This window comes from Phaenicophaeus curvirostris, chromosome 1 (genome assembly GCF_032191515.1).
Source record: "Phaenicophaeus curvirostris isolate KB17595 chromosome 1, BPBGC_Pcur_1.0, whole genome shotgun sequence".
NCBI classification, from domain to species: domain Eukaryota; kingdom Metazoa; phylum Chordata; class Aves; order Cuculiformes; family Cuculidae; genus Phaenicophaeus; species Phaenicophaeus curvirostris.
In genome coordinates this window covers 82,463,767-82,485,261 of record NC_091392.1, presented here as the reverse complement: position 1 = coordinate 82,485,261, position 21,495 = coordinate 82,463,767, and the positions used below count along the sequence as shown (strand labels likewise).

The 21,495-nt window shown below is 42.4% G+C and overlaps 1 protein-coding gene across 5 annotated transcripts in view; it reads left to right on the top strand.

The window, feature by feature from the left end:
- Positions 1 to 21,495, top strand: part of PRR5 (proline rich 5) — a 90,388-nt gene that overhangs the window by 29,285 nt on the left and 39,608 nt on the right. For 3 of the 5 annotated variants that reach the window (XM_069864661.1, XM_069864678.1, XM_069864672.1), the window contains 2 exons: positions 8,744 to 9,009; positions 17,961 to 18,041. In XM_069864661.1, coding sequence (XP_069720762.1) covers positions 8,879 to 9,009; positions 17,961 to 18,041 — 212 coding nt within the window. In that variant the 5' untranslated portion in view covers positions 8,744 to 8,878. Of the gene's footprint in view, positions 1 to 8,493; positions 8,679 to 8,743; positions 9,010 to 17,960; positions 18,042 to 21,495 lie in introns of those variants that run through there. The other 2 variants (XM_069864696.1, XM_069864688.1) reach the window with 2 other exon arrangements.

The following is a 21,495-nucleotide window of genomic DNA, read 5'->3' as shown; positions in this document are numbered from 1 at the left end:
GTCTGTCCCATGATCCTCTCCTCAGTAATCATAATGTCTCATCCATGAAAATGTCAAGTTGGTGAAGTTTGCTACCAACCTATTTATAAAGGCCAATGTATCTCACAAGGACTGGAGACAGAGATTTGAGCGTGCAGCTGATCACAGTCCAGGCTTCTCTGTTCATGAGAGGTTTTAAGTTTATTTATTTTTTCCAATAATGGTTCCAAATTCAAGTATGCTTTGCAGGAAACGATTGGAGCAAGTACTGGCTGAAAGCCTGAGGCTACCTGGATCTCAGCTTTCTGTATGAAGGAGCTGTGCATCCTGCCCAGGGCTTTTGGTGCCAAGATTGCAGCAGTCCAGCAGAGCATCTGTGAGCCTTGTGCGAGATAAGTCTTTCAACCTTTCTGCTTCCCGGTAGGGAAGCGCAGTCTGCGTGGGCATTCAAACTGCTGGCCCTAGAGCAGCAAGCTTGAAAGACTCCGGATGGCTCACAGCTCCAGGTGCCATGAGGCCTAAAACCTTTGTGGTCCCAACAGTTTTCTGAGATAAAGGAAAAGAAAGGAATTTTAGTTTTCCATGCATTTAGAGAACTTGAACTATTTTGCAATGAAATGTTAATATAGCCTGAGTTTGGAGAAAAAGATTTTTTTAATTGACTAAAGGAAGTCTGGTCAGCAGGAAGACTGGAGCAGCAGGACTCATCAAGAAAGAGAGACGGGAAAGGCACCACAAAATTGCTGACAATGCAAAAACCTTCTGAATGACACCTCTGTTCTTCCACCGCATCCCTCAGTGGCTTGAGGAGGCTGCCGATTATGCTGACTTAAGGGACGTACTTTGACTAGTTATCTAGTTGCTAGAAAAAAATGTTTTCTGGAAGGAAATGTAATGGAATTTGCCTTACCTTCTCTATAACGAGTCATTCCTTCCAGGTGATAACTGAGTTATCACTCAGACATCATGTTGATGTCTGACTGAAGATTGAGACTGGCTCATGAGTGGGAGTGAGAGTGAAAGGAGTTTTTTCCAAGCCTTGCTGTGAAGTCTAAAACATTCCAGCACTCTGCCCCTTGAGATAAGTTATTTCTGAGAGCATCCTGAGGAAACACTGATGTGATACATACTGGGAGGTCATAGTGCTGGACCTGCTGACTTGGTGATGAAAATTTAAATGTACAAAATGAAGATTTAAAAGCACAAGTGTACAATAATTTGTATGGTGAATGCTTTTTATACCTGCTGGTTCCCCTGCCTGGTATCTCAGTCTGCAGGGACTGTCTCAGCATGTGTATATGAAAAGGTGGCAAAAGGTCCCCATTTTAAGTTCCTAATGAAAGCTTCACCATACTGAACATTACAGAGTCCAACTACCCTGCTAGATCTTGCAGTTTTAGACTGTCTTTAAAATCTCTCTGCCGGTTTTTCTATTCAGAAAAATATCCTTGTGGTACAAAGGGAAAACAATAAATTTTCTGAAAGAACCCATTTGTATTGAAGGACAGACTTTTGTGACTTTGACAAGACTACAAGATTTGTTCCGAAGAACTTTACTACTATTTAAGTATCTGCAGCGTAGTACCACCAGAGTCAAAGATCCCCAGAATTTGTCAAGCTGTCTCTTGCATAGCTCAGTAGTGAAGCGACCTCTCTGACTTATGCACAGGAGGTGGCAGTAATCTCAAGGCATGTTTCATGCTTCCAGCCATGCTTACATTCTTAGAGAGAACATCATGCAAGTGATACCCTAGCTTTGCGAGTAAAGCCAGGATATCACTTCTAACTAACAGCTGGCTACCAGTGCAGTTTATTAGAAACTCGGCTAGTTACCGAAGTGGGTTCTTTATCTTGGTGACCTTCCAAGGCAATCAGAGCCTTCTTGGAAGACCTTGAATCAGAAATGTTTGGATATAAGAAAAACAGCACTGCACAGCACACAATTCTGATCTCCCAGGATTCCCAGATTTGGAAGGCGTCGTACCATATATAACTGTAGAAGACAGCACTGAGATACTGTAGCTGCTGCATCAAGGTCATGGTGTTCTGGGTTCCAATTAAAATTATGCAAGATAGGTAATTTAGGGAAGAATTCACGTAGAGCTGAGGAAGGAAAAAAAAAAAACCCATACGCATTATAAGCTCAGTTACTTTTTAAGATTAATTTTCCACTTTCTCATGAACTTGTAATTAGAGCACAAAGTATTTTAAACGTTTGATTTGCTTATTGATCACAACTCTCGAGACCTAACTTTCTAAATCATTCTTATAGATTTGACTTCCACTTAACAGCAGAGTTGTGGGCTTGCCTTGGAGTATATGCTTGTTGCAATTGGTTTTGAATTCTGTGTATGGGCAACATGAAACCTGGGACAGGCATGTCTGATGCTTGGAAACCAGCCTCCTCCCCTGGAAGTGACATGAATGGAAGGTGGTAGTGCCGCAGGTCCTGTACTCCAGAGCATTGATCCTCAGCTCCTCCAACATAGCCATCATGCTTATTCAGATCACTGCACTATCTTTAATTCCCAGAACCTGTGAAGAGATAATGAGGAATGATGCTGCAGGTCAGGGGAATTGCCATTTGGTGGAAAGCTTGATATTTTGGATGGAGGTGTTAGCAGGCCTATTCCTATTCTAATTGTCTCCTAATTCCTCTCTCCTGAAGGACACTGTAGATCTACTGTATTTTAAAAGCTGCTTATATTGTTATACTCTGTAAGCCAAAAACTGCTTCTGGTGAAGGGGTCAGGATTTCATGGATGCTTTGAGCAAAGGTCTCCTTACAGGTATTGCTAGATTCATGACCTTTGTTAGATTAGGGTGGTGATTGGGGACTTATAATGAGCTCAGGGCCTTATTTTGCCAGCTGGAGTGCAAACACTGAGTGTAGAGGGTAAAGAAGAGCTCACAGTCCAAACAGGCAAGAGAAAGACATGATTACCCTGGAGCCAGCCAAAGAGTGGTTTGCAAGCATTTTTAGTACCAGCTTTTTGTCCTTTTCCTCTTCCTTTTCCTTTTCCGTAAGAATTTTGCCTAAGGAAGAATTCTTCTAAGGAAGAATTAGCTAACCAAGAAAGACAAAAAAGGAAGAGGGAGCAGAAGAGCAAGGGGTGGTGGAGAAGCAGGAGAGGATCAAATTGGGAAGACTGAGAGTCTGAAACGGTCAGTGAAGAGATAAGAAATGCCATCCGGCAGAAAACAGTGAAAATAAACTAGACACACATGGTTGCTGCAGTTCGGATGGTCCTTTGCTCAGATGCAGGCCTTTCTTTCTGCTGAGAGAATCTTCTAGGCACGTTCATGCTGCTGTGCCTCACACCAAGCAAAACTGGGAAGGGAAGGTCCAGGAAATTGGCCCTGATCCTCTGCAGGTTGCAGTGATTCCAGGTCTCCTTGTTTGGTGCAAGCTAGTGTATGTCCAGGACAGGCAGTGGAAGCGCAGCAGTGGTGGCTGCCTGCGAGTCAAATCTGCTGCTTTGTAGAATGGGCTGTGCTTACAGGTGTTACTGCAGAAATGAAGAAGTCAGAGCACTCCTTTCTAGCAGCAATCAAAGGACTCTTTTTAATGGTCATCCACTTTCCTAGGAAGGGGGTACTGTCAAGCATTTCTTCTTTTTCACAGTGTAAAGGTCAAAGAAACCCCACGTGTGATTCCTACATGCAGTTGAAGGGGCAGAAACACCACCTCTGTCTAAAGAGACACAACTGTCATGTGGGCACTGCATCACAGGATGCAGAAGTACAGGAGGACACAGGAGTTGTTTCAGAAGGTGTGGAGATGGCCCAGTAAGCCCAGGTGCCCTTCTGTATATTAGAGCTTGGCCATGGTGAGAGCAGAATTAGAGCAAAGGACTGGTTAAACCAAGGCTATCTTGTGATCAGCCTCAAGAAAAGACGAGCAGAAACTGTCCTTCAGAGTGCCTTTATCTCCAGAGGTTTCAGAGTGTCAGTGGGATGAAGGGGGAAGGGTGCAAATAGTGCCTGTTTCATTTCATACTTCATACTTCATTCTCTTTATTCTTTGTTTTCTGATGATAAAGGAGCTTTATGTGGATAGTGTAGCAAAGGAATTGATGAGTCATAAGGTTTGTAACTTCATTTCTCCCTCTACTAGTTTTATTTTTTTCCTAATACTCACATCTTCTTCCCTCCTGCTTTGCCCCTTCTGTGCTGGTGCAGCAGGATGCGCTGTGCCTTTAAGAAGTGTGTTAATTCAGAAGACTAATTCTTGAGCTTTGGCATGTGTTGAGGCATGCCCTAAGTTTTGTGGTATAGTTTATGAAAATCTAAAGTGCATTTGTCTAAGGAGGTGTTTAACTCCTTTCTGCCGTAGATACACTGCCTCTTTGTTCTTTACTCACAGAATATACATCATTCAGCATTTCTGTAGGAATTTATTTTCTCTTCTCCAAAAGAGGAAGGAGATGACCAGGCCCCCTCTCTGGGTAGGAGAGGATGCCAGGAAGGGGGAGCTGTGGCACTTAGGGACATGGTTTAATAGTGGACCTGATAGGATTAGGTTTATGGTTGGACTCGATGATCATAAGGTTCTTTTCCAACCTAAATGGTTCTGTGAGAAAAAGTCAAATAGCGGGCTTCTTTTTTTTCTTTTTTTTTTTTTTCAATTAAAATTTATATTTATTGAGTCATTTTTTTACATGGCAAAGCACTGGTGAATAAAGCTGAGATAGCAAATTCTCTCGCTGATTATATCCTCCCACTGGCACCAATATTGCTGTAGTGTTAACCTGTCACTGCAGCTGCAGAGCAGTGTAGCCAAAGACACGTTGTCCCATGGCAGTCGTAGCACTGACAGCATTATTATGAATTTCATATATTGTGGATTTCTTAATGTTCCTGTTCATCAGTTTTACTTTTTGATTCCTTTCCCCTCTCATCAGGGTCAAAAAGAAGGCAATACAATTGTACTGTAAAAATTAACATAGCATTACATAAATAAAACATAGAGTTTTTCCTTTTGTTTTTTGGTTTATTTTTTCCTTTTTTAGCAAATCTCATTCTTTTGAAACCAAATGTTTGCTTGGAGAGGTCTGCCTCTATCTTTTTTCACATTTTCTAGGAACCTCAATGCAATCTTTAAACCACAGCTCCCAGTGAGAACGTTGCAGGCGTTACAGGCATACCAGGAGGCAACTACGGAGTTACCCTTGGTGATTATTTTAAAAGCCATGTTTCCAATGAGGTCCTGGATCTGTATGCTGTTGTTGTCTTGTAATACCAATGAAACCTCTTGGGCTATCAGCCTGTATTCGTGTACCTGTATGTTGTTTTAGGGCTCAAGATAGCAATTAAGTCCTGGTGAGCAGAATTCCCCTCCATCTCTGGCACTGTGGCAGCTCTGGGACCTACTATGCAGTCACCTGCAGGATGTGGGCCCCACAGATGAAAGAACAGTTTCTAGTAGAGACAGGCCTGTTTTTATGAGGAGGGTTGTTGAAAGGAAGGGGAGGAAGGCTGGATGTGCCTTCCACACTGAGGTGGTTTTGTGGCTTTGATTAAATCCCTTAACCTTTGAGCGGCAGGTTTCTTGTGAGTGAAATAGTGGTATTAGCACTGTGTATGGCATGCAGGGATTAAATGAATTAACATAGCAGTACTTTACAGTCTTGGCTCTGTAAATGTGCTGAGTGCAGTTGTTCTATTTAAGAAGCTTGTAGTGCTTGTTATTGAGCCTACGGGAGAGCCCCGCCAATCCCCCATCCTCCCCTCCCTCCCAATTAGTCTGGTCATTGCTCTTATCCCTCTCCATGACCAATAGCGAGCAATCTCTGTTGCTGAGCTTCTCGATCTTGAAGCAGTGCTGTATTGCGACAACTCTCTTCGCAAGTGGCTACAGAGGAACGGGCACACCACAAGCCTTGGTGGGGAGCTCTATCTTCTGCACTGCCCTCAAGCTGCCTGAACCAAAGGAGTCCCTGGCTACCCTGTCCCTGCAGCATTCCCCAGTAGCATGCTGGATTGGGGAGGTAGAGATCCTGGAGTCTCTTGACATCTCTGCCACCTGCTCACGGGGTGGCCTGGGCAAGTCATGTCACCTTTCTCTTCTTCACTGTTCATGCTGAACTGTGGACCGTACCTTTTACGTCCATACCGAAAAGCTGCTCAGGACTGAATTAATGAATGCTGTGAAGTCAAGGATATCTGTGGATACACAGCACAATGTAAATGTGAAGTATTACTCATAAATTATGGGTGGAGGTAACCCTTGTTGAAAAGGATTAATTTTATCATAAATCAACATTTGATCAGGTGTGATTTCAGGAAGAAGCGTAGAGAAAGTCTGTTCTCTGTTACCTCAATTGGAAATTTTTCAGGAGACTGGAATGCTGCTTCTCTCATGTGCTTTGTGCATGTGTCGACTCTGAACCTAGTACTGGTTACTGAGATTGATGGGGTGGCATAAAAATAGTCTGACTTCTATAGGTGTAGTTTTTCAACATACAAAGAGGACTTTTTTTTTTTTTTTGTCCTTCTCTTGGGATTTGGCACTTTTTGAGGAAGCCAAGTACTGCTTTTTGCAGCATAGCCTGGCATATTCAAGGTTGATGCAACATCTTCTTGGGTTCTGTCAATTTAGCAAGTTGAAGATTTTAAGAAAAATTAGATGAAATGTTATGTAGTTGTTGAGATACTGGCATCATCAGGGTACTGTTTATAAAGTCTGCCAAGGGATCAAAGAGTTAAAAATTCCAAAGATTTAATCCCATATAATAACATTTTGCAAGGCCTGTCAAATTCACAGCAAGTGAGAAGCAGAAAAGCAACTGAGCTAGGTGGAAAATTAAATTAGATGGAATTATATTGCCATAGGTTTATCTAACTAGTTGTTTCTTTAACTGGGTAGATGCAAGTTTTATCTGAGCCCTCAGCAGAAGCTCAGACAGAGTTGTGCTCTCCTGCTCTCACGGGCTGTATTATCCACAGAAATTGAGTGCCCTTCATCCGATTTGAACAAAACAGTGTTCTGCTGTATCTATTTTTGGTCACTGATTTGTATGCTGCAGAAGCCATCTCATTCCTTAGAATACAGCCATATATTGTTGTGTTTGTTTTGCATTTGTTGCTGTGTATTTAGTGGATTGTTGTTTGTTTGTCTGAATGATTCAAACATCTGAAAGACACTGGGGATAGCGATGTCTTTGTGTGTAGTTTAGATGTGGAGCTGCAGGTCCATTCCAAAGTGAAATTACGTGCTGTCTGCTGTGGTGTTCATTTGTATACTTGAGGGTTTTGGTGTGGGAAGGACAATCAATATAACATGAATCCAAGCATCTGTATAAAACTACTACTGCTAAAACTAGCACAAGGTAAAAATGGATTTATTTCCCTAGGTAGTTCTGCAGCTGGTTCCCATGGAGGTAATACCCAATATAAATTTTGTAAGTAAATATGTATATGCAATAAGCTTAGCTGAGTTTGAATCAGAGGAATTGGTTTTCACTAAAATATGTCAGTAAATGATGCACATCAGGCAGATCTTGCTGTGAGAAGTTCAGTTCTCCTGTAGTGTAAGCTTTGCTATATTATTCGGACACAAACAAATACAATTATAGCCTGAAACTAGACAATAGGTTATCACAGATTAAAAGAGTAAGTAGAAAGTAGGGGAAAAGAAAGGCCAAGTTCTTCAGTATTTCTGCCCCATTCCCTGGCTCATTCTAATGCAAACGGTTTCTTTTCTGAAAAGCTAATTGCTGTTGTGTTACATTACTTCCCGGAAGATGAGCCAGGCACTCCTGAATTTGAAACAGAACGGTGAGTGAGTGACAGCGAGCTAAGCACAGGCTGGAGTCTTGTAGCAGCATATCCTTCAGCTCTAGTGCTGCAGTCAGAGAGGCAAAGATTTTTCATTTGAAGATAGAGACACCTGGGGCTTTTGTAGAAACTAAGTATGCCCCAAGTTGTGCAGCTGTTATCTCGATTTACAAAAAAAACAACTAAACAAACAAACAAAAACAGGCAGAGAAAGACAAAGCATCTGACTCTTCTCTGCATCATCAAAAATTCCTCAAAATGCTAAACCCCAAACCAGCACTTTTCATTCTGCAGTTGCGTTGCTTGCCAGTTCTTTCTGTCTTGTGGCTTATGTGAGACTTTTAGCTGAAGCAGCCTCCCAAGCGAGCCGTGAGGCTGTGCTCTATGTGTACGGGAGAGAGGGAGTGCGGGAGTGTGCGTATGTATATGTATGAGTGAGGGAGCGAGAGCGCGTGTGTGTGGTGTTGTAACGTGGCAGGGCACAGGCAGTTACGAAACTTTCCAATAAAGTATCAGTGCGTCAATATTGGTTGCTTGGTTGGGTTTGGTGGTTTTGTGTTTTGGGGTTTTTTTTTCTGTCCGTTTTCCTCCAGTTTCATTTCCATTTATGAGTGCAGAGACAGAGAGGGAGAGGTTGAGAAATACTAGGAGGACCCCCCCTACCCCACAACCAAGCCGCTGGAGGAGCTGAGCAGTTCCCACGACAGGTGGAGCACGCCACCGCGGCACTGAGCAAGATTCTCCGGTCGTGGTGCCTGGGGACAGGGGGAGGGAAAGCCCTCACCCTCGGGGAAGCTGTGGTTGCAAGGGACCCCTCCAAAGTGCTGCAGCAGCAGCCAGAAGTTCGACTTTTGTTTTTTGGAAAGGACTGGAGAAATTATTAACCACAGTTGATGACGTCAGAGTTGATCTGATTAAAGGTTTGTTTTCTTGCTGGCAGAGGTGTGCTCCGTAGAGACTGGTTCTCTCTTCTTTTTTTTTTAAGTTTCTTTTTTGAACAGCAAACGGAGGGAACTGCTCGCATTGCTGCTGCTGCCACTGCTGCTGCTCCAGCTGCGTGTGTGTGTGTGTAAACAGGATGGTGTATCTGTAGCTGCCACACGCAAACACACATTTGACCATGAGGACTCTTCGCAGGTTGAAGTTCATGAGTTCGCCCAGCCTCAGTGATCTGGGCAAGAGAGAGCAGGCAGCCTTGGATGAGCGGGGGACCCAGCAGCGACGGGCCTGCTCCAACGCTACCTGGAACAGGTAAGGTCTTGCACAATGTACTGACTCCCCTGCAGCCTCTCCATGCTCCCACAGCCGTGATTCATGCACAGATTCTGTCGGCTTGCAGGCTGGGCTGCCTTGCTCCCAGCTCGGCAAGGTTATAGTGCGTCGGGCTTCTGTGCTAGTGTTACGCGTACCAGATTTCATGTTCAAGTAAAAGATGGGAACGCTCTTTTTCTCATTGCTGTTAACCTTTTTCTGAAGGCTGAGAGCAAAGACTCTTTCTTGCAGAAGGCTCAGCGTGTTCTTCCTTGTGATGGGCAAGGACTTATTTCAAAGAGTCTAGCTACAAATATGTCTTTGTGTCTATCTTGATATTCTCGTTCAAGGTTGATTTAGTTTACTTTAGTTTAAAAAATTATGTATATACAGTTGTTAAAATACATTATTTTTTGTCTGCATAACTATAAATATTGCTGATTATTGATACAGGTATGACAAATTCTACTCAATTTACTCACATTAATACAAATATCTGTGTGCGTGTGTATGTGCGCATGCAAGTACACACACTTTAGACAGGGAAAAATAAGCGCTGATTGTTTTCTTAACTGTGTTTATACATCTGAATTTTATTGTGTTTGACAAAAAAACATACAAACATTTTGTTGAGAATGTGTCACTTAGCACAGATATTCAGAAAGCATCTTTATGATCGTTTTGGTGGCATGTGTAAAGATGAGTTTAAGTCCTTAGGAATTATATTCTTATGTCCTTTTTGAAAATGAAATATCATCTTCTGGGTCACATCTTGGAAAGTGTCATTTATAATGTTTTATAATTGTATGGCGGTGCAGCTGTAGGAAGCAAAATACTAGTGAACTATAGACACATTTGTTAAAGGTATTTGAGTTGTGAGAAAATAAAAATATATATGTATCACAACTTCTGTCCCACTTACAACTCAATTTATGGTTTCATGCCTGCATTATGAATTAGTTATTAATGCCAGCAGCGCACCAAGCCCTGAAGCTGTATGGCCACAAAAAAATACCAAGTTTCTGCTTAAATATTGTGCTATTTATATGACATGGAGTTGCCCCTGATATCTGGATGGTGGTGGTAATTAGAGGTTAGATTGGGCCAGTGTGGCTCTTGCCATTTGGGGTTTCACTTGGCCAGTAGCCCCATGGGAAGCAGTAGGGAGTAAGATACTCCTTGCTGTGAACCAAGATGATAGAATACAGTTCCCAAAGCCTTTTTGTGATGGTGTGCTGACAGCTTTGGTTGGCAAGGATTAACATTTCCAGATCTTGTTTGTGGGGAGGAAGCTGTGAAGGAACATGTGAATGGAGTACGGGTCAGGCAAGGGGCTTTCTGTGAGAGGGAGAGCTCGGTGCTTAGGGGCTGCTGATACTCAAAGCAGAGGGTTTTCCTTAGTGAGACAGATCAAGAGTTTGTTATTTTTAACTTGAGCAGTACAGGTATAGCTCTGACCAGAAGGGTTTGCCTGTCAGCGAGTAAGACTTCTGTGCTTTTTTTTCCAAATGGTTAGACGCTGTCCCATCACCTGTCCACGAATCATTCTGTCACTGCTTTGCATGAACTCAGGCCTAACTGTGCTTTCCTGATGTAGGTTGCCTTTCACCTGTGCAGGGATCGCAGGGCCGTCCCTGCCATTTGCTGGCACATGCCTCCAAAACGCCTTGGGAATGCTGGCAGAACTACTGCAGCGGGCTGGTGCTGCCTGCACTGGCAAGTCAAGTGGGCATCGCGTACCTGTGCCAACAGCTGCCTAAAGCTATGGCAAGTACTGTGGACTACAAGGCAGTTTTGCTGTACAGGCAAAGGGAAGGCCTTTTATTTCTTAATTAATATCATAAGGCTTTCTCCGGAGTGGAAAAGAAAGTGAGTGTGACTCTTCTTTCAGGCACAAAACCACTCTAGTATCACCTGTTGATTTTAAGAAACTCAGATGTTCTGCAGACTGCAAAACTGGAGCTTATCCTCAGGAAAGCCAGGATTTAATGATGTTGGATGACTTGTATTAAGAAGTTATCTATGGTAGCTTCTGCCTGTCACCAGTGCATGCTCATTTTGGCATGTGTGACTGGGTCTGGTCTTGAGGGAATCGGTGTTCAGGTCTCCAGGAGAGACTGTATCATCAGTGTAACACACTGGCTGTTGAAACATTGACTCCCCAGAAATCTCAAGTTTTGAAAATTTTGGGCTGTGGAAGTTTTTTTTATTTTTCCCTTGTAAAATTAAAATACCCCAACAGAGGACTAGAATACCATACTTTGTTTTACAGGAACATTTGTTCTTCCAAATGAAAGGATTGCCTGTGCTGTCTCATTCTGTGCAGCATCAAGTGTAAGAGCTTACTGATCAAGGAAGTTAAGATACACCAGCAGAGCTCTTCCCTCTCACCAAGCCTAGCAGTTCTATATTTAAATGTCTGCTGGTTTCTTGCCTAATGTTAACAGCTGTGCCTGGGTGGGGCATGTGTGTATCTGCTTTTGAAAGAGGCGTTGAAGCAAGTTTATCAAAATTGATGTAGGGGAATGTAAAGCACAGCCTCATGGCAGGCCCTGCCCCACATGAGACTGCTGATCCCACACTGAAAATCAACCCTTTGAGGTGGAGCGAGAATGCTGCCTCAAGTCCTGCTAGGGACTGCAGTGAAACTCTGCCAAGCCAAAGTTTTGCTGGTGGAGTCCTCTGCATGGTAGCAACCCTGTCACTGCGGGATTTTCTGAGGAGGACATGAGGCTCCCCATCTGCAATTGGCTTGTGTGTGGCTATGGTCTGGCTGCCCAGCGACACAGCGACGTCCTGTCCACCACCTTCACTCTCTTCAGATCGGTCTCAGCCTTCAGACTGTTTATACCAGAGGATGCATGCTGCTTTCTGACACCGAGGGAGGGCAAACTGCAGGAGCTTAATCACAAGAGTTCAGGGGCACATACGCACATACCATTCATTCAGTGCTAGCAAGGAAAGTCTCTTCCTAAGTGATAACTTTACTTCACCGCCAAACTAAAATGCTGTAAAACCTCTTGACACTGTTAGATCAAAGGGAAATCAGTGCTGACCTGCTGTCTGCTACTATGTAAATTAGTCTTTATATTACAGCTTTTTCTGAGCTGGCTTTCCCATGAACCCCAAAAGATCTGTACAGCAATACACCGGCAGTGCACTTAGCTAGCAACCAACAGCAACATAGTGGAACAATACGGTTTCATTACAGCTCACAGAATTTGCATTGGATTAAAATAGCTTAGATTTTTTCACTAGCATTGTCTTCAATGCCTTTTCTCTCCCCTCCTCCCTCCCTTTTCTGCTTCAGGCAAAAATTGAAGGCTGAATGCTGACTAAACCAATTGGGCTGAGAAACACAGGGTTTTTAATCTTGAGCTTGCAAGCCTGGGGGTGGAGGGGGGCCTCTCAGGGCAAATAAAATCCATTGTGAGGTTTTCATTCTGACTGAGCTAGCACAGACTGCCTAATCAGGAGCTGATACTGTCTGAGTTGTGCTGTGGGAAAGAAAGCCTCCAGTCTAAGACACTTAGATCCTTGTTGGTGTAAGAAAATGGGGAAGATTCACAGAAATGTGAAGGAGTAGGAGATGGAAAAGAAAAGGCAAAGAAAACACAGATGTCATGCTTGTGACATTAGTGAGATCAGCAGTCAATCCGAGGAGACTTACGGAATCAGAGTTTTATGGTTTGGGCTAATTTTTACAGGCTTGTAATAAGCACAATAACTTGCTGTAAAGTAGTTTTTACAGTCATGGGAGCCATATTTCATGTTTTAATTAAAAATGAATGTTTTCTTGGGTCACAGGGAGGCTTTTCTAGTGGAGAAAACATTTCAGACCAGCATATTTATCTACTGCTTCTGCTCGGAAGATTTCTGTCTTCCAATATTTAGTGTTTATTTAGAAATATTTTTGACTGTCTAAGGATCACCTTCTTTTTCCTGACCCTATATGTGGAGCCCTCTTTGGAGTATTTGGCTGTGTGCGTGTGTGTGGGGCAGATAGAGCTGAGTTGTGGGGTGGAGAGGAGTGACGAGGTGGGTGAAGGGGCCTTCCCAGCTAGTCAAGCCGCCACTGCACCGTCAAGCACGTGCCAGGCTTGATTCTAGTAACAGAAAGTGGTGGTGATGAAGAACTTCTGTTCTCCATAGCACTCTCGACTTATACTTGCTTGAATGATGGTGCAGTTGGAAGCTAAACTCTCCTTAGTTCTACATTCTGCAGATCTATTAACTCTTGGTAGCACTTCAGGGAAGTCCCTTCTCCTGTCTGTTTCAGCTTCTTCATATGCAAGAGTAGTGTTTATAATTGCTGAAATTCGTGAACTAATGCCTCTAAAACTCTTTGAAGATGGAGTTTTGCAGACCAGCTTATTTTCACTTGTGTGATCCAGTGCATAATTGCAGCCTATCCCTCTTTGCAGATTGCTTTGCCTTGGGTAGAAATTTCAGAAATGTAAGTGAACGAGCAGCTGCAGGCTTATTTTGAAAGGGTCAAGGCCTCATGGAAAGCCTGTAGAGTTGCAGCTGGACTGAAGCTGTGCTGAGAATGGTCTCTTCCCAATTGGATTAAGCTAATTCAGAAAAATGGTATTTTATTCTGGAGCAAAGGTGTCTTCAGAGAGGTTTTGATACAAGTATATCAGGTTTATTATTGTTAGTTAGCTATTCCCATAACTGTCCAGGGGATGTGAGCCCTAAATCACTTAGTCCCTTTTGAAGGTGAAAATGTTGCCTTTTCCTGGTACTCACAGGGTGTGATAATTCTCACAGCATTGTTTATGCACATCAACTTCACTTGAAGCTCTGGGAAGGGGAGAATTTGCAAAAACTGAATAAAAAATTATATTTTCATCCATGCTGCATGCTATTCACAAATGAAAATGTGAGCCATTCCACCTGCTTTGCCACCAAGCGCCAAGTTGGGAATGCCACAGCCACTGTCAAAGCAAACAGGTTTGGATTCAGACAGAGACTTGCAAGCTCTGTTTTGCAGTTGTTCCTCAATTCTGCAGACTAGCTGTTTCTGACCTGGCAAAAACCAGTATTTTCATTATTTTCCTTCTTGACTTCCTAAAAGCATCAATGAAAGAACATGGGTGATCCTTCAGTGCTGGGGGAAGCCAAACTCCCACCAACTGAAGGAAGTGGTATCTGGGTGGACAACTAGCAACTTAAGGGAAGTGTACGTTTTGGTGGTGTTGATCTACTTACACAGTGGTTTCTGTTATGAAAAAATCAGAATAATAAGACCTACCCTCTCAGTCTTGGCACGCATATTGTTAAGCAGGTTGGGAGTGCCCTCAGCAAGCATCTAACTTTGTACTCTGGGGATTTGCACCTTCCAGATCCCTTTGTGCTAAAGCAAACAGTGGGGATGGTCAGTGCTGTATGTGCTAGTGCTGCCATCGGCCACATTTTGGGTGGGTGAATAGCAAGTCCTGGAGCTGCTGTCTTCTCTGGAGGATCAGGCAAATCTAGAATGTTTAGACTTTCCAAAGAGGTAAAGTTTCTTAGGCTGCTGGTTGATTTCTGTGTCTGTGAGTGCCTTCTTTGTTGTATGTAGTTCTCTCTTGGCAATCAACAGTCATCTGTGGCAATTGTGGGATGGTTAAGTACAATACATTGCGAGCTGTCTGACATTTTGTCTTAATTCTAAAGGCAACCCCCCAAAAAACTGATCTCTACATTTTTGCAACCTTGATTTCCCCTCCTACAGCCAGCCATCTCTAGCCATGCCTCTCTCTTCCCTGCTCACCCACTGACCCATGAGAGGCCTCCTCCTGTGTCTCTTTCTGCCCCACTGCTGGTCTCTCAAAGTGTCTTCTTCTAGGCTTAATCTTTAGACCAAGAGTATCCATGGCATACGGTTTTGTGGAAACTTGCCTGCATAATGTATCTTAGTGCTTGAATTCAGGCTAAATAATGCTGCCACATCAATGTGCCCCAGTTCATATCAGTTATGGAGCTGGCTAATGAATTGGTGTTGTGCTTTCAAGAAATGCCGTAATCTCATAACTCGAAAATTTGCCTTTCTCACAATGTGAAGGTGGCTGTATCTTGTTTCAGTGTGCACTGCTCAGGTACACAGAGCTTCCAGGTCCTTCTTTTGCCAGTAAAAGATACTGGTGGGGAAGTGTTAGAAATTGCTCATTTCCTTAAGCAGGTGAACGTGCAGCACTGCAGGAGGAGGTGGTTACATCTGTGCTTCTGTGGAAAATGTGTCTGTTGGTGCAATACAGCAAACCAGAAGAGTTTATAACCCTGGACATACATTGTGAAATCTGGTCTTGGTTGGAGACTGAAGCCTTAACCAGTACTGAACATGTGCCATTCAGGAGCTGACCTATTTTTTGGTCTCTTCTGGGCTCTACTTTGTCTCCTCTGCATTGCTTTGTTCTTTTGCATCTTGAGCACACGTTTACACACACAGCAACCACAGGGAAGATGTTCATAGTAATATCAGTGCATGAGTGCACCCATTATGAACTTTGATGTTGTAAAAGAGTTACAGAAGGCAGTTAACAAGGCATTTCCAATTCAGGTTAACTATTAAAATATAGGTTTCATTACGTATGTTATTGACTTAGCATCCATGGCAGCTGGTCACAGGCACAAGTAAGGGTGATCCACCTACCTCAAGCATCTTGCAGGACTTCTGTATGTAAGGAGCAGCTTAGATTTTCTTTACAACAAAAGGCTGTACCATTCTGACTACACACTTTTAAACAATCATTCATTATAGAAACCATAGCGTTACTTTGATGTATGCAAGGATTGGGTTTGTTGGGTTTTTTTTATTAGATTAAGGTAACTAAGCAGATTTAAGCTAGTTTTTTATTATGCTGACACCATATTAGGCCACTGGTAGCATCCAGGTTATTCCTAATCCTCTTCGTTACCTCTTGAGCAAGTGCAGAGGGCTAGATCTCTGTGGCCTGCGTGGGACTGCATGCCTGTACTGTGCATGTGAGTGCTGCTGTCTGCGATGGGAAGAAAAGGCTGCTGATCAGCATAGCATGGCCAAAATTTGCTTCCCAGGCAAGGCAGTTGTCCCTCACTTCAGGGGAGATCCCAGACAGATTGAAAGATCACCACTGGGATGTTGTATGTTTTAGAGATTGATGGGAATGGTTGGACTTGATGATCCGGTGGGTCTCTTTCAACCTGGTGATTCTATGATTCTATGTAGATGCACTTCTACTACATGAGCAATAACTTATATGCTCACAACCTGTCCCCTGAAGTTTTTCTTTAAAAAAAAGCTTGCACTGTTTTATTTATTTGAGGAATAATAATGGACCTGTTAAGCTGGAAAGAGAAAACTTCCCCCCCCTCGGCACTGGTGAGACCGCTCCTCGAATACTGTGTTCAGTTCTGGGCCCCTCACCACAAGAAGGATGTTGAGGCTCTGGAGAGAGTCCAGAGAAGAGCAACAAAGCTGGTGAAAGGGCTGGAGAACAGGCCTTATGAGGAGCGGCTGAGAGAGCTGGGGTTGTTTAGCCTGGAGAAGAGGAGGCTGAGGGGTGACCTCATTGCTCTCTACAACTACCTGAAAGGACGTTGTAGAGAGGAGGGTGCTGGCCTCTTCTCCCAAGTGACAGGGGACAGGACAAGAGGGAATGGCCTCAAGCTCCGCCAGGGGAGGTTTAGGCTAGACGTTAGGAAAAAATTCTTTACAGAAAGGGTCATTGGGCACTGGAACAGGCTGCCCAGGGAGGTGGTTGAGTCACCTTCCCTGGAGGTGTTTAAGGCACGGGTGGACGAGGTGCTGAGGGATATGGTTTAGTGTTTGGTAGGAACGGTTGGACTCGGTGATCCGGTGGGTCTCTTCCAACCTGGTTATTCTGTGATTCTGTGATTCTTTAGAAAGGAGTGACGAGAGGAGGAGAGAGAGCACGCTTGCTTCTAGGAGAGATATTTAGTCATTCTTCTCTGCAGAAGGCTGGCAGGGAACGTTGTGAAATTCATTTCTGAATCAGAAGAGCGTGTAAAGACTGCTTGTTTTATTCACTACATTAATCGTAATTCACGTATTACTCATAATATTAAAATACCCGATTTGCTTCACTATATACCAGAGACATTTATTTGCCAATTTTCAGATAGTTGTAAATAGAGTGTGTCTGTTTGAGCCAGCTGAAATAAGCCAGATTAGAGCACGAGTGTACTACTCTGTGCACATGGGTTTTAGTGACAGAGAGACCACCATGGTGGTGGGAGGGTCGGAGCATAAATCTATGAGAAATGAGTAAGCAGTAATAGGAAACAATCTTTGCAACCAATTGCCCCTTTTCTGTTGTTTTATTTTTTGAAAATGAACGAGAGATTGGTTAAATTGGCTTAAATATCATGATTGTCCAGTGTTTCTTTTATTTCTTTCTTAAAGAACTAACCATTCTTGAGGTTCTATTCTAGAAAAGGGATGTTACATTTGTGGGTTAAACTTGAAGTGTAGTGTCTAGCCTGCATAAATGCCTGGCTTGTTGATGAAAAAATCAAGTAACCATAGCTGAAACAAACATATGCCAACAATGCTGTGAATATCATCATTGATCTCAGAGTAAGGCTGTTAATTGTCTCTGTGGTGAGCCACAGAGACGGAAATATACTTTAAAATGCTTCAAATATATTTCATATATGAACATATTAAACGTTGTACTTAATATACTCTAAAAGTAGCTAAAATATGTAAGTCTAATTTTTCTGCTGATTGCAGATGTGCAACTGTTGAAGTTATGATGTTGGAACAAATAAGCAAGAAGTTGTTTTCAAAGATATCTGTTTCCTAGGCAATAATTCCCTTTAGGGCATCTAGGATGTGGTATCAGAACTCATCTATGACTCTTAAAAGTCTTGCAGTATGCAGGCAGAGATGTTAGTCTTACTGTGGAAGTGATACCCTTCTAAAATTCGATTGGGTTCTAATGACTCCTAATGTCCTCTTTCAGTATCCACAATGGAGTAATAGCAGTGTTCCAGCGTAAGGGTCTCCCAGACCATGAACTTTACAACCTCAATGAAGGAGTCAGGTAAGATACTCAACTCTACCAAGTGTTATTAGCTACCGTGCACAGTACCGTCTGCTAGCACTTGCACTTGAAAGCTTCTACAGCAGTATTCCATTCTTTTTTTTTTCTAGTGGTGGTTTCAGTCAGTACAGTCAATTTGTCCTCTGTGAATAGCTGTTGCTGATGTGTGTCAACATCTGCCGTGTAGCGCGGGCTGGGTTCGTCCTTCTGCGAAGGAAGTTTTTAGCTGTGAGGAGGATGGATTATTTCAGAATCTGTCTAGACATACCAGGTTGAAACTAAGGAAGGGAAAGCCTGGATCCCTCTAGTAATGCAGCCCTATTCCACTGCAGTGATGGTGCCCTGTCCCTAGGTGCCAGACCTAGCTCTGAGGTGCTTCTCTTGCATCCATGGAGCTTCCAAGTGCTCAGTGTGACCAGGCAAGGAAAGATGTCTCCTGGTGGTCCCTTATAGTCTAACTGCTCCTTCCACACAGGCTGAACATGTTGTAGATCTTATAAAGCCTTTTTGTCACCACAGTGACCTGAGTAATGCATTTTAAGGTTCTTACACTGTGATGATACTGCTCACAACAAACTAAATATAGGCTAGTGAAATATATAATGAGAACTTCTTTCACTGAAAAAGAAAAAGGTGAAAATCCTACCATTTAAGTTATTAAAGTTAGAGTTGCAAATAAAAATTTACCAAGAAATAAGCTGTTATGTGGATTTACAGCACTTTATTTTCAGTACTTTTTCTAGCACTTAGTATTACTCTTTCACTGACAAGGGCAATATAGCCGATTTCCTTACAGAAATTTGTCCAAATGCTTTGGAGAATGAATGGTAGGAAAGAAGCTGCACTTCTAAAAGACAGACAGCTTATTACATTCCCTGGCTTTCTTCAGATAAGAACCTCAGTGATTCCCTGTGCCTTACTGCTTATTTCCACTCTGTCCTGGGACCAGAGTCTGACAAAATCCACCAAATATCTGGATATTCTGGAATTATCTGTCCCTGTCTCGTTCCCAGTCTGGGATAGCTGATGCAGTTTGGTTCCTTCAATTGTGGGAATATCTTCAGAGAAGTCCAGGCAAATGACATTTGGTCTGTGATCTCTCTTTTTTCCCTCTCTCTCAGTCTTTTTTAAATTAAAAGAAACTTATTCTCCACTTAGTTCATACTTCTCCAGGGAGAAAATGAAATACAAAGAACAGCTTTTCTAGGGAGGCTGTCAGTTAGCGTGATCTATCAATCATTTTGAGTTGGTTATTGGAATAATGGTTGATCATTATTACTGTAAGTACGGTTAGATTTCTTCAGCTTTATCTGAATAATGAAAAAAATGGTAGTTTGGGCTAAGATTTCCTGGCCCAGTGCATTTGCCTGAAGATGCTCATCTGCTGGTGAGGACAGAAACAAAACTAATATTGTATGAACCAATAAACAGAAGATAGATAGATAGATAGATAGATAGATAGATAGATAGATAGATAGATAGATAGATAGACAGACAGACAGACAAACAGGTGTTATTTGGTGAACTATGCACAGATTTTGCTTTTATTTACCTGGTTATAAATCCTGCAGCACGTTGATGCTTGATGTTACATTTGTGTTGAATTTATTATGATGTCCTAGGCAGACCAACAGGCAAGCTGACCACAAATAAACTGATTTTTTTCCCATGCTCAGATGGGCTTTGCTGCTGCACAACTGGCCAATTTCTTATTTTTAGAGTAAGGACAACACTGCTATGTTGTTATCTTGGCTGATTTTACACTCTGGGGAGAACGCCTGGTGACTCATATACCTGAGCTAATGGGCAACATATTATGAAATCTAGACCAAACTAGAAAGCTGCTGTTATAAACAAGGCATCAGCAGCCTAACTCTCCTAGGATAAGCAAGCATTTAGCAAGATGCAGAGTGGGTTTCTAGACCGCTTCTTGCCTACTGCTGCTTTGAGGTTGTTCCCTCTTGTCTCCAACTTGGCCTGAATAGCCTTCGAATTTATTGCCAAATGCTTCCCATCTTCTTGGTGACAACACTGCGTTTATTTTTGTGAAACTTGTTGTGTATATCCTGCTTGCTTCGTTCTTAGAAAAAAAACTAAGAAGAGAAAACTGAGTTGATGAGGAGGACACAACATTCAAAAGATGTGTCTCTAGAGAAGAGTATGGTAGTGGTAGTTTTTTTAAACATACCTGTTCACATGTCCAGCCACACTCTTTCCAGAAGCTATTGTACTCCTGCTGTGTGCTTCATTTTTCTGCCCACCAGAGGCAATAATGATTTAGGGCCTCCTAACTATTTGCAATCAAAGCTCTTTTGCCTCAGTTAAATTAATCTCAAAACCTAACTAAAAAATTGCTGATTTGACTCATACCAAAAATATCTGGTTTACTACTATTGTTATTTAATTCAAAATAACTTTCTTTGAGTCAATATTATTGAATACAAAAATAGGATTCGTAAACTTGATCTCAGAAGTGGAACAAGTGTGTATTTGCCTTATGATTGTTTAGTTTTTCCCCACAAGTACATAAATAAAAAGAAACAAATAGCAATTATTTCCACGTGGCAAAATTTGAGTGGAGAAGTGTTTAAGTAAATGGCTAACATCAGTAACTTTTTACAACAGTTACAGGGCAGTAAAAGAAGGGGGGGTTTACTGCTGTAATTAGAACAGATTCTGCCATAATTAAACCTTGAATATCCAAGTTGGCTCACAGACCAGGTGTAAATATTTGAATAGCTAGGTTATGCCTGCAATATTTATGCGCTATCGTTTTGACTCAGGAAAGTCAACTACTGTATTCAACTACTGTATGTCACTTAAGTGCAAACGAATGTGTATAAGTTCCTTTTCTGAACACACATCTCAAGGCTTTGAATTCTGGTTATGTATGTACTGATTATTGAAGAAAACATCAGTGGGTACAAATCTGTACAGTGCCATTTACTTTCCCTCTACATGTGGCTCATAAAAGCTCTCACTCATTCACACCAGTACCTTTGGACACTATTCTTGCATTCCTCTGGCATTAGAAAGTGGCCTTAAATATGGAGTTACGTAGCACTCAGAAGCCCTGCTACCAATAACCAGTGTGTGACTTCAGTCTCTTTCATATTGCTGTAACTTCTGCCTAACTCTGCTAAAGCTAATGAAGTACAGTAAGGTGGTGAGAAGATAGCCCAGTAACTGGGAGTATCACCAGCATATGGTCTGTATATTACTTTTTCTCAGCCCTGACTAAGTGTTTCAGTAGGGGATTTATTCAGAAGTCAGGTAGTAAGAATCTACATGCATATACCTACTGCTTAATATTTTTCTTGGTACATGTGCATGATATTAGTAATCATGTAGCTTTTTTTTCCTTTTTGATTTCATGCACTATATGTTCTTTCAAAGTGTTTATTTACACTAGTTGTAAACCGAGCAGGAAAAAGAAGGGAAACAGTGGAAGCAG